At 41.5% G+C, this 12,401-nt stretch overlaps 1 protein-coding gene across 2 annotated transcripts in view; it reads right to left on the minus strand.

Moving 5' to 3' along the window:
• Positions 1–734: 734 nt before the first annotated feature.
• Positions 735–12,401, minus strand: part of LOC148026402 (uncharacterized) — a 91,929-nt gene continuing 80,262 nt past the window's right edge. For both annotated transcript variants that reach the window (XM_087690849.1, XM_087690847.1), the window contains exons 8-12: positions 2,008–2,065; positions 1,705–1,823; positions 1,526–1,630; positions 1,330–1,400; positions 735–1,141 (exon numbers count right to left, since the gene is read on the minus strand). In XM_087690849.1, the coding sequence (XP_087546975.1) occupies positions 1,006–1,141; positions 1,330–1,400; positions 1,526–1,630; positions 1,705–1,823; positions 2,008–2,065 (489 nt within the window). In that variant the 3' untranslated portion in view covers positions 735–1,005. The remainder of the gene's footprint in view (positions 1,142–1,329; positions 1,401–1,525; positions 1,631–1,704; positions 1,824–2,007; positions 2,066–12,401) is intronic.

Genomic DNA, 12,401 nt, shown 5'->3' on the forward strand with positions numbered 1-12,401 from the left:
ATTTAGCACAAGCCCACATTCAAAAATGAAGCAAAAAATAGCTGTCATGTGAACAATTGTACAAATAACTATTTGTTATGCATGCAGTGTGCTGCCAGATACAACACACAAAGAAAGCAAGCTCAGCCAATGGAGTGAGTTTGGCAAAAACATGTGATACCAGCAGTGAACCTACAAAATGACAGCACTATCTCCATGAATCTCCTACTCACACATGAAGGTATTGCCAGGACAACGAATGATTGTCATCTTTCCATAAATTCATCAAACACAAGTTGCCAGAGTACATGATGGAAAGGTTTGTGGATATGCATGGTGCAGTAGGCCCCACAGCTTGTTGGTTTTCAAGAAGAGGGAAATTTACGAGAGAAGAGGGATCTCTCTCCTTATACAAAGCCGTGGTTAAGCTTGCATTCTAGAGACAGCAGAGCCAAGGTCTATAGGGATGGTGCCAAGAACGCCAACAAAGTCTCAAGAGCAGGCATCTATTACACGACATAACAGGCCCTAAAAGGACACCTGCAAGGATGAGCTCAAGATATGTGCCTATGAAGCCAAGGATGTGCTTGCTAGGAGAGCCATGGGTGACGAGGTATGCAGAGACTACGGCTCGATGGGAGATTGTCCTGTAAGCTTAGACCCTTCTACAGAAGGCCTGTTACTTTCCTCATCACCTCATTGTCTCCTTGGCAATTCAATTCTGTTGATCACTGGATCTTGAAAGCAGCCCCATGATTACAAAAATGAATTCAGATCCTTATTGACTCAAAACTATAGAGGATTTCAGCTTTCTGCAATCTATATTTAGGCTTTGCAAACACAACAGCAACCATTTTCATGAACCTCGGATAAATCTCACCAATAAAAATCTTGTTTTAATGCTGCAGTGGACCATGAAATGATGACCACAGCCACCTTCTTGCTATGTAGTGTCTTCAATATGGGACCTGGATTTGTAGCATCCTAAGCAATGCCATGTCTGACCTGTTTGATATTATGTGGGCTTTAATCATTCACTGGACTAGACTTCTGAGGTCCAGTACAGTGACTAGTCGAACCATTAGGCTCTGCTTTACATCTCTGTAAGGAGCGAAACTGCAACCGGACACTTTCTCCATTGTCTAATAACCTCACTAAATACCTGAGCCAGCCAGCACATCAGAATCAACAAAATTGGCATTCAAAATCACAGACAAGGACTAAATCACTGCTAACCATACTAAACAGCTCATACAAAGGACTGGAGGGTGGACAATCAATCAGATACACCGAGAGATTTAATGATGTTCACTATTCACTTAAATCTTAAGCAAAAGACGAGAAAATTACCAGCCATTAAGACACTTAGATGTGACGACTGCTTCTTTCCCAACTAACTTCTCAGGTGTACGCTTATTTCCCTGCCATGATCGTAAATACAAACACATGAAAGCATTAATCAGAAAAATCCACATGGAATCTCATTTTCAAGTACTTCTGTTGCAGATATACAAAGCACTATCTATCATTTATGCTACATACAAACCTTGATCAAAACCCTCTCATTTACTTTGAGTGAGTACTGAACCCCATTCACATCTCCTCTAACTTGAGAGGGTTTACGATACTTTCTTGAGGAGCGAGCTATTCCCTGCAATTGCAAGTACATCAGAGAGCTAAGCATCCAGAATATCTATAACAAGTCAGTTTAAGTGGGCAACGTACTTTCAGTCTTTTTATCCTCTCATCCAGCAACACAAATTCATTTCTCCGTTTTCGGGACGCAATTTTCATACGGCGCCTTCTTTCTTCCCGTTTAAATGCAACTGCAGCAGCTCTCAATGCTGACAAAAATGAAGCCAAGACAAGTTATTTTGCATCTCTTGCATTGTTTTCTATTGATACTGGAAAACCTAACACATACAGATAGGTAAATCAACACACTTGTTGTATTAATAAGAGATGTAAACAAATGCCAACTATAGAATTTCCATTAATAGTATATTTGACGAGCAGAAAGACACGTACCAAGGTTGGGAATGACACGACCAAGATCAACATCTGCACCACATGTATCACATCTTTCCTGCAATACAGATTTCCACCCATCTCTCTCTCTCTCTCTCTCTCTCTCTCTCTCTCTCTCTCTCTCTCTCAAGTTTGAATTAATGTACAGATATATTTACATCAGGCCTTCTGCCATCTGGCCAGCCAAGCACGATCAAAGACCATCAGCAAACACTCATGAAGCCAAAAGGCTATGAAAACACCATGCTACAGGAACAAAAGAAGAGGATATTGAAGTGGGCACAACAAGGAGAGAACAATATCCATGCATGGAGCTAGCTGAGACCATGGAAGTGATCTGCCATAATAGCAAGCCTCACACGTAACCCACATGACCACAAATGCCCAAGGCTGAATGAAAGATAAAAGCATTGTGAGTCTGCCAGATGTGCGAAGGACCTGTCCATCACATAAGATGAGGAGGGGTTTTATCACATGTAGACTAGAAAATGCATCTACCATGGGATATTTTGCAACCATGTAGCACCTCTCTAGTGGGAAGACCCCCTACGAAAAGCCTCCATATGAAAACTTTCCCTTGGTAAGGAAGCTTAGACTTCGATAAATGAAGTAGCCAATCATGCCACTTAGCTCTACTGTTATGAACAGACCAATCTTTATTTGCTTTTTGGTGACCCATCTCTTTCCTCAAACATTTTGTAGTAAATTTGATTGGCTAATCATTTCAGAAAGTCCTCTGGTTTCACAAAATCTGAATCCAACCATGGCGACAAGGGCTGAAAAGCAGGCAAGGGAGGGTGCCTCGGAAGCTAGTCCTCCAAGGTTGACCAAATTAGCCTCCAGCCTCAAGGTACCCAGGAGTACTAACAAATACAGTGGAAAGAATAAACCTAGATTGACCCCAAAAAACATCATCCTAATGTAAAGAAATACTTGAACACAAACTACAAACACAATCGTACGACAAAGCATAGATTGATAAAAGAACTCAATAGGGGTAAGGAAACTAAGAGACAATGAACGCATAAGATGAATAAATTAATTAATACAATGTTCAATGCAGCAAATACACTACGCAAGGTAAAGACCGAACCTTGAACTCTTGTGTCTCAGCTCCATTATATATTATCAAAACCTCAAGTGGTACATCTTGTCATTGTACCAAAAACACTTTGAGTGCCATGCTCTTACTCTTTTCTGCTCACTCTCCCTACTCTAAACTCTACACTCAATCTGACTTGTACTCTGTCTCGATCCTTGCACATCGACATCAAATTGGTATTAGAGCAAATACGAGCCAGCTCAAGTGTGCAGGTCTGGCAAGCAACACGCTCACAAGTCCGATGATGACGAGGCCTGGTCAACATCATGACAAGCCCGATTTTCCTTCGTTTGAAAAAAAAAAAAAAGTGCAATTTTTCTTCTCCTTTCCTTACTAGGTGTTCATGCGCACAAGCACAGTGTGCCATCTTGGCCAAAAAATTTGGTGTTTTCTTGGATTTGGGAACTTGATGCAGAACAAGACAATCTGACCCAGAATTTGCAAAATCATTGCACATTTGCTTGGGACATTTTGGAGCTTCTCAAATTTTAGAGAAATTTCTTTGATTTCACTGAAATTTGTACACACCGCATCTAAGAAATTTGGGGCTTTTGCAAAACTTCTTCAATTTGTGCAACAATTTCTTGGTATATGCACTTGGGTACATGTATTGATGCAATCTGGATGGATTTCCTTTTGAAAATTTGGGGCTTTTGACCAAAGTGGTCAAATTTGTGCCCATGAATGCTTTGGGAGCAAAAATTGCAATCAACTTTTGGGGATTTCACATGTAATCGGTGCCTTGGCCTCTGAATGTGGCTGTAATTGCTTGTGGAGTGCAGTAACAAACACTCTCTAATTCTGAAAATCTATTTGCAGATCTGAAATTTCTGCATTTTTTTAATTTTCACTACCGGTTGGTACTTTCAGTATACCGTGGTCACTTGTGTGACATTTAACCTTGCATTTGGTGACTTTGAGTCAATTTAGTGCTGTGAATTATCACTGGAAATAGTGACAGCATCAATCTTTTGCAAATCAAGAAGCTTGAGGGTCCACATAATTTTGCAATATGGCAAAAACAATGCCATGCTCTACCATTGAGCTCTCAGTGTCAAACAACTTGCTCTTTAACATTGGGAAGCTGAATTCAACATATGCAATGTGGCAAAGACTCGAAGAATTGTATGCTTAAAAAAGTGCAGCCAACAAGGTTTATTGGCTGAAAAAAGTGGTGGACTTTCGCATGAAGGAAGGTACAGCCATGTCTATACATTTGAATGTGTTTAATTCCATTTTCAGTCAACTGATTGCTTTGGATTTCTTCATTGATGATGAGTTCAAAGCTACTTTCTTGCTATGCACTTTGCCCAAAACTTAACATACTTTTAGGACAGCCTTGAGTAACTCAAATGCTAAGTTGTTATATTCTAATGTGGTCTCTCAATCAAATAATTCCCAATACGGGAGATAGGGGGTGGCAACTAAATCAAGGCCGATGGTGAGGTCAAACCCACACTGCCACTTGTTGACCATCATAGCTAATATCATTTTCAACTCTATAGAGCATGTCTGACTGGTTTGCAAGACATGGGGCCCACCTCATCTCCTTGGAGACATTAGAGCTAGTGAGCTTAGTCCACATTTACTAGTTACCTCTTGATGAGGTTACCGTAGAGGCCCACTCTACCTGTCCAAGCACATCTCCTCCTATTTGGATAATGGATAGTGGAGCTACCTATCATATAACCCCCATCTACGACATTTCTGTCTCCTAAGCCCTTAAAACAAGGAATGTCCGGTGGAAACGACTCCTCGGTCAAGATCCATGGTCAAGGTCACATCAAATTTGATATTAATGAGGCCAAGATCTTGCTTCACTAGACGATGTGTACGACGTCCCCCAGTTTGGGGTGGACCTTTTATCCATTCAATAGCTTTGCCAATTGGGTGAGCAATTTTCTTTGTTATGACCATAGTTGAGGTCATTAACTCTCTGATAGGTTTAGTGATTGCTTATGGCAAGGCACAACCTAATAGCATGTGCATCATCACTTAGCTTCTTTCCCGATTGATAGCCTAGGGCTTAGAGTTTCCTTGCTTCAAGGCTTTAGTCACTACATAGGAGTCTACGAACAATGAGTGTTTTTGGCATTATTGCTTTGGATACCTTGGGTATAACTTGCTCTATGAGTTTTCATGTCGTCAAATGGTTGAGGATCTCCGTGCCTTAAACTATCCAAGGATATCTGTCCAACATATCAGCTCGAAAAATAGCAATGCACTCCATTTTCTCAGCAAACCACATAGAGAGTTGAGGCACCCTTGTGATTGATTCATGTTCATCCTTGTGTGTTGACATCCATTGTTGCTCTTAATGGCGTACTGTACTTGTTTTTTATAGTTGATGATTTTTCAAGATACATGTGGCTGTACCTTCTAAAGCATAAATATGGTGCATTTATCTATTTTTCATTATGAGTGCTTTTGGTGCATAATCAAACGGAACGTCATGTAGGCTATACAAGGAGTGATAGCAGCGGTGAGTTTATCTCCCATGAGTTCACCCAGTTTCTACACAAGCACAACATTTCTCGCTAGCTCACCTCTACCAACTCCCCTTCTTTGAATGAAGTCATAGAGCATAGAAAACGGATTGTGATGAACCTAGCATGCACTATGTTGTTCTTGGTAGAGCTTCTCAAGCACCTTTGGATCGAAGGCTATTAACACCTCATTGTATATCCTCAACCAATGCTCGACTATGGCGATCCCTTAAAAGATCCCCTTGGAGGCATTTTTGGGCACTCCGCCTCTTATTACCGCTTTAGATTTTTCAAGTGTTGTGCTTACACATACACTCCTAATGATAAGATAGAAAAGCTCACTCATTGAGTTGATCTCCCAATTTTTATTAGATATTTTTTAAAGGAGAAAGGCTATCGCTTGTTCGATTATTGGATGGACAAAGTGATTGTTTTGAGAGATGTTATTTTTTATGAGAGAGGGATATCGAGTAGCCCACTGCATCAGCCTTTTAGTTGATTCCTCAACCTATTATATCAGGGATAGTACTATTTAAGCTGGGTCTGCTACCTACTCCTACCCCATTAAGAATCGTTAGTACCCAAGCTCCCTCTGCAAGAGCCACTACCTCATTGGTACTAGTAGACCATACAAGATTTAGGGATCCTTTCGCTGGATTCCACTCTAGAGGGCCGTTGAAGATCTGCTTTGGTGTCTCATTTGTGTTTGTATTTACCACACGTTATATAGCGTATTCAGAGCAAGAGAGTTGACAAGAGGCTTTGAAGTATCCTCAATGGCGAGAGGCCATGGAAAAAAAGCTTGCGAGTAATGACCAAAATGAGACCTGGACTTTGGTGGATTATCAAAGTTAAAAAAAAGGTCATTCGAACTAAGTGGATTTTTTGTCTAAATTGAAAGTTGATGGAACTTTTGATAAATACAAGGCTTGCCTTGTTGTGTAAGGCATAGATTATGATGAGACCTTCACAACCACTGCGTGGTTGACATCATTTCATTTGCTAGTTGCACTAGCTTCTCACCATGGTTGGCAGTGCCTTCCTGAATGGTTTCTAAGAGAAGGAAGTCTACATGGAGCATCCTCTTGGATTTCCTTTTGCGAGCCGTAAAGATAAGGTCTTTCATTTGCGAAAAGCTATTTATGGATTGAAGTAAGTACCACACTCTTGGTTCCATAGGATGGATGAGTTTCTTAGAACTCATGGTTAGCATTCTACCCCTTATGGCCCAAACTTACATGTAAAGTCTACTTCACAAGGGATCAACTACATCCTTCCACATGTTGCTATCTTATTTATCAGAAGCTCAGATTCTGCTACCATAGTAGATATAAAGGCCCAGCTTTGTTCCACATTCAAGATGACTATCCTATTTCTTGGGGATAGAGAGTTCAATCTAGGGATCATATTTTTGTCTCACAACAAAAGTAAGCCCTTTATTTAGTTGAGAAGTATTGCATTGATCAGACACAACTTGTAGCCATGCCTCTTGATCCGACTAACAAGCTTTCTAAGGATTTCCTAGGTCAACCGTTTGATGAGCATACTTCTAGGTCAATTGTAGGGAAATTACTTTGGTTAATTCATACCAGGCCAGACCTTGCATACTTTGTTTCTTTACTTAGACAATATTTCAATGCATCTAAGATGTCATATTGGATTGCTTGTATGTGTATGTTGAGATATGTTCGGCGTACTTATTCTTATGGACTAACTTATGATTATGGTTTGCTTTTGTATGGATACACTAATTCAGATTAGGCTAGAGATCTTGATACCATAGTGGAGATGACACGGTGATGTCCGCTACCGCTTCACCTAAGAGTACATTGAGCTAGGCACCATCCACCTAGAGCTTGTGCCTTCATCGGACAATTTTGCAGACATTTTGACCAAGCTGGTCAACCGTTGAATTCTTTCATACCTTCTAGCCAAGATCGGCATATATATACCCTCCTCTACTACTTCAGCTTGATAGGGAGAGGGTGATTTTCTCTAGCTTTCCTTTCTACTTCAAGAGGGGATGACTTCCTTCTCTTGAGGGTTACAAGATTTTGATTCATTGATTACTTCACAGACAATCACTTTTTTCTACACTGTATCATTATCTACATCCTCTAGATAGCTATGATTATAAAAGAGAGCTTAGACAAGTAATGAGGACACTGTCCAAGTGGCACTATTGCACAATATTGTGCATGGGCATGATGATTTACATTGCCCTTTTGCACTATCCCATGCATTGACATTATCTTCTTGTATACATACACCTATATGTATTTATCCCTTTTCACTCAAAGAGTAGTCAACTATGGATCCAACATATTCGCAACAGCTTATATGGCAATCTCCTAGGACAATCTCCCTTAGCTTTCATCTCTCTTTTTTTTTTGGCTTCTCCATATATACCCGATAGCTTCTTCATAGTTTTTTCCTTCATCACCAACCATGGGAGATCGGGACAGCTTATCTATTTTATGATGTGTTGGATTTGACCATTCCTTTTATTCTCCTAGGGGCATAGATTACTCAGTAAGATGGACACTGATTGACAAACCCTCACTTAATGCTATATCAAATCAAAGGTTAAAAGCCCATTAAAAAACAAAAGTCCACTATGGTTCCATCCGCATACGCAAGTCCTAGTAGGCCACTTAGTAGCCAACAAGCACCCTTTGTCCAATGCCTTGGCCTCTCTAGGGTGACCACTTTGGTTCCCTTTGTAAGATTACCATCACCTCTATAGTCTTGGTAGGCCACTTAGCAGATGACGTACACCCTTTGTTTGATGGCGTGGTTGTTTTGGGGTGGAACGCCTTGGCAGATGACATACACCCTTTGTCTGATGCCTCGATTGCTTTGGGGTGGAATGCCTTGGGGTAAAAGAAAAATATATGCGCTTGGGCTAGTATAGTCCCTTTCTGGTACCAATTTGGGGCCTCAGAGCAGATGTTGAACTAAAAAAGCCAAACCATAGTTTGCGAGGAACCATCCATGTATAAATAAATAGGCTTCCCACCACTCACCCTCAATCTTGTTTTTGTAGCTTGTAGGTGCCTTATCTCTGCTGTCCACACCCCGTTTGCGAAGGATATCTTAGTTGCTGCCCACTATTGTCCATCATCAAGCGCCTATTGCCCAGCCCCCTGATGTTGTTGGCGACTCGTTTTTAGTGTTTGTGCTGCTGTCCAGCTGGCAACTACCTGCAACACACATCAGAGTCTGTCACCTACTGCCATGTGGCTGATCTGCTGTGTTTAATGATGTATGATCAGCTGGAGGCTGTGTTCTGCTGTTTGCTACCTTGCTGTGTTGCCACGTCATTCAGTTTGCTGTGTTTTGCTGTTCAGCTGCAACGATTGCCTGCCACATCATCAACCATTGCTGCATTTGCTGTCCTATACTGCTTCTTGCCCATTTGTCACTGATCCACCATCACAAAGATGCGTTTACTGCTGCCAGACATTCTCGGAGGCTGTTTTGCAGTGCTTCAAGATCTCTTACAATACAACACACCCTTTAGCTCATACTCTCTGCCTTATTCCTCCAGACATGGAGTTCAAGGTTCAATATTGATCTTGCATAGTTTGTTTGCTGCATTAAGCATTGTATTTATTCATTATTTAGATTTCTTTCATCTTCTATGTTCATTGTCTTTGTGTTACCCTAAACCTAATTGTGTTTCTTTATCACTCCGTGTGTTTGTTGTATGATTGTGTTTCTATTATGTAGTTGAGCATTTATTTACAACCTTTTTCACTAGTAGCTTATCATTCAAATAGCAAATGTTCTCCCTAGGCATGAGCTACTTCCTTGGCACACAAAAGTTTCTTCAGTTTCCTTATCAATCATATAGATTGGTTGTAATGGTTTATTGGGTCTCCTTGTTAGTCATATAGATTGTTTGTGATTGCTATTGTATTTTTATTGCCACTAGAAAAGAAAGAAGTAGATGATGAGAGGTTTTGCGCTTGTACAAAAGAAACAACAATAATTTGAAATATGTCATTTTGAAAATACAAAAGCAAGGAGGAGACCTCCAACCAGCATTTTCCAGATAAAGGCATATTTAAATAGACTTTTATTGAGCTAGCCCACCATCACAACAAATTTCCACCAAACCTTACCCTGATGGAGATGCCAAGCACGATTACCCTTTAGAGCTAGCCAATCCTTGTCCCTTATAAGCAAGTGATATATCTAATTAGTTGATGCATTGTCCAAATGCAATTGACCATTCAACATCCAATCCTTCCAAGGGGTGTCTGGATTTAAAGGTGGAAAAAGCCGCAAGACATGGAAAGAAGCCAAAATAGTTTTCCACTAGTGATGAAAGCCCCTAGGAACAAGAATCATCAAATGGACTTGAAAGATGACAATGGGTTGTGTGGGCAAAAGGGCATCTGTGACACTAATCATCCAAAGCCATGCAATTCACTTTTTTTATTTCATAATGGGACTGCAACCACTTGGGCTAGTTCCTAGTTGAGATTTAGAGGCTTTGCACATCACTACTTTAAGTTAGTACTACACAAAGAGGGGTGTCATGTTAGCAGTCATGTGTGTCTTGTGTGGTCATCTCATGTCTATGAGCCTACACTTTTGGCTATTTTTTAGGGGTTTGACCACATTTAAGGTTTTTCCTCTTTTTTGCCTATATATAGGGTGCATGCCCTCCCATTTTCATTATCCATTATCCATCATTGATCCTTTGTGATCAGCCAATCCTCATTCTCTCATCCCGCTGCTACCGTTTAGCGCCCACATTGATGCGTAGAGCTACGTGTTGGGGCTGAGCGTTGCAGTCTTATACCTTCAGCCACTGCAGTCACATTGTTCCTTGGTGCATGCCCTCCCATTTTCATTATCTATTATCCATCATTGATCCTTCGTGATCAGCCAATTCTCATTCTCTCATCCCGTTGCTACCGTTTAGCGCCCACATTGATACGTAGAGCTACGTGTTGGGGCTGAGCGTTACAGTCTTATACCTTCAGCCACTGCAGTCACATTGTTCCTTCTCTCTATTGCATTCTCTCTTTGTCTTCTTCTCTTCGTGTTCACTTTTCTCTTTCTATTGCACACTCTCACATGGTATTAGAGCCATGCATGGGAGCTAGAGATCTTGAAGAGGAGCATGATGTCCACAACAAAACTAGCAGGTGTCATCCCCACATGTTGCAGACCTTGGGCTTGGAGTCAAACAGGGCAGACCGGCTTGTATTCGAGCCCTTTCTCGGCTACATTTAACAAGGTAGATTTGCATTTTACTCCTAGGCGGCCTCTACCAAGCTGGGTGGCACCATTGCCGCACTCAAGCGGCATTAAACAAGCTCAACGGCCGTTCGATTGGTCGGGCAACACCAAAACAGACTTGCATTTTCTGCAAGCAGCCTGCAGCACATGTGCTATAGAACTAGGCCATATATCACCTGCGTTTTTGTGCAGACAGCCCTCAGCACACTTGCTACAAGAATAGGGCCTTGCATTGCCTACATTTTCTGTAGGCAACCCCCCCTAAATCTATGTTTTGCTGCTGGGCAATCTCCTTTCTGCTAGGTGGTAGCCTTTAAGGCTGGGCAGCAGCTCTTCTCAGCTAGATGATAGTGTTCTCTATTGAGCTGCCTGTTTACAGGTGGACAACATTCTTTCTCTGCCACATTTCAAACTGGCTTGTCTTTTTTTACCAAGGCAACTTCTTCTTGGTGTTGGGAAACCTCCATCGCAGGCCAACATTATGGCAAATTTGCGTTTACTGTAGAGACTCGATTTTTGGGTACTGTTGGTCTTTGACCAGCCCCTAGATTGGCTATATTTACAGGTTGAAGACCAGATTTCCTCTGCATTGAATGCTCCCTTTCTCTACCCACCATTGTGTGTTCCCTTGGGCATCACATACTCCCCGTCTACCTTGCCTCAACCAGTTTTCTTTTGTATAGTGGCTTGACAGACCCCGATTATCTTGAGGACACCTCTTATTGGTCATCTTTATTCCAATGGCATCTTCTTTGTTTTCTTGTAGGTATTTCTTGACAGACATATATGGCTGATGTGTATGTTATGGGGAATTGTGTGGTTCGGGATCATTCAGACGGACCACCATCTTATTACTCTTTCCTGTTATATTCTTCCAAGGCTTCTAGTTCCCGATTGGCATTGATGGCATCTTTTGAGCAGGTGCTAGTCCTACCCTCTCTCTCCGCATCCAACAACCTGGATGGGACGAACTACCCTCTATGGTTGTGCCACATGGAGTTTCTCCTCGATGACTATGACCTATGGGGTTTTGTTATTGTCCCTATACTGCAACTTGCGGCGGATTCTCATGAGGGTGTGACCACACATTTGATAGCTTTATGGGATCAGTTGAATATCAAAACTCACTCTTCTCTCCTTTTGAGTTGTACAGATTTTGTGCTCATGCATGTTCAACATCTCCACACCGCTGTAGAGATTTGGAGGAGATCAGTATCTGTCTTCCAAATCCAAACATTTGGGGATTGATTATCTCTTGAGTTGAAGCTACGATAACTCTCAGTCGTAGATTCCTCTACGATGAGGGATGAGATGGAGGAGATTCGAGATGAGCTTTCATTCCTTGGTACAGACATTTCTTCGAAGGGCCTAGTTGTGACATTTCTCTCACATCTTTCAACATTGAGATATGACGTGTTCTACACCAATCTTCTCAATTCTCACAGTCGAGAGACTCTCACTTGGGAGGAGATAGTCCCATTGGCGCTTTAGCACGATGCACGTCACAGTGATCCAAATTCTTGTAGAGCCCGTGCACATGGCCGTCCTTA

This window comes from Lygodium microphyllum, chromosome 13 (assembly GCF_053477565.2).
Source record: "Lygodium microphyllum isolate KBCC chromosome 13, Lygodium_microphyllum_v1.1.10, whole genome shotgun sequence".
NCBI classification, from domain to species: Eukaryota; Viridiplantae; Streptophyta; class Polypodiopsida; order Schizaeales; family Lygodiaceae; genus Lygodium; species Lygodium microphyllum.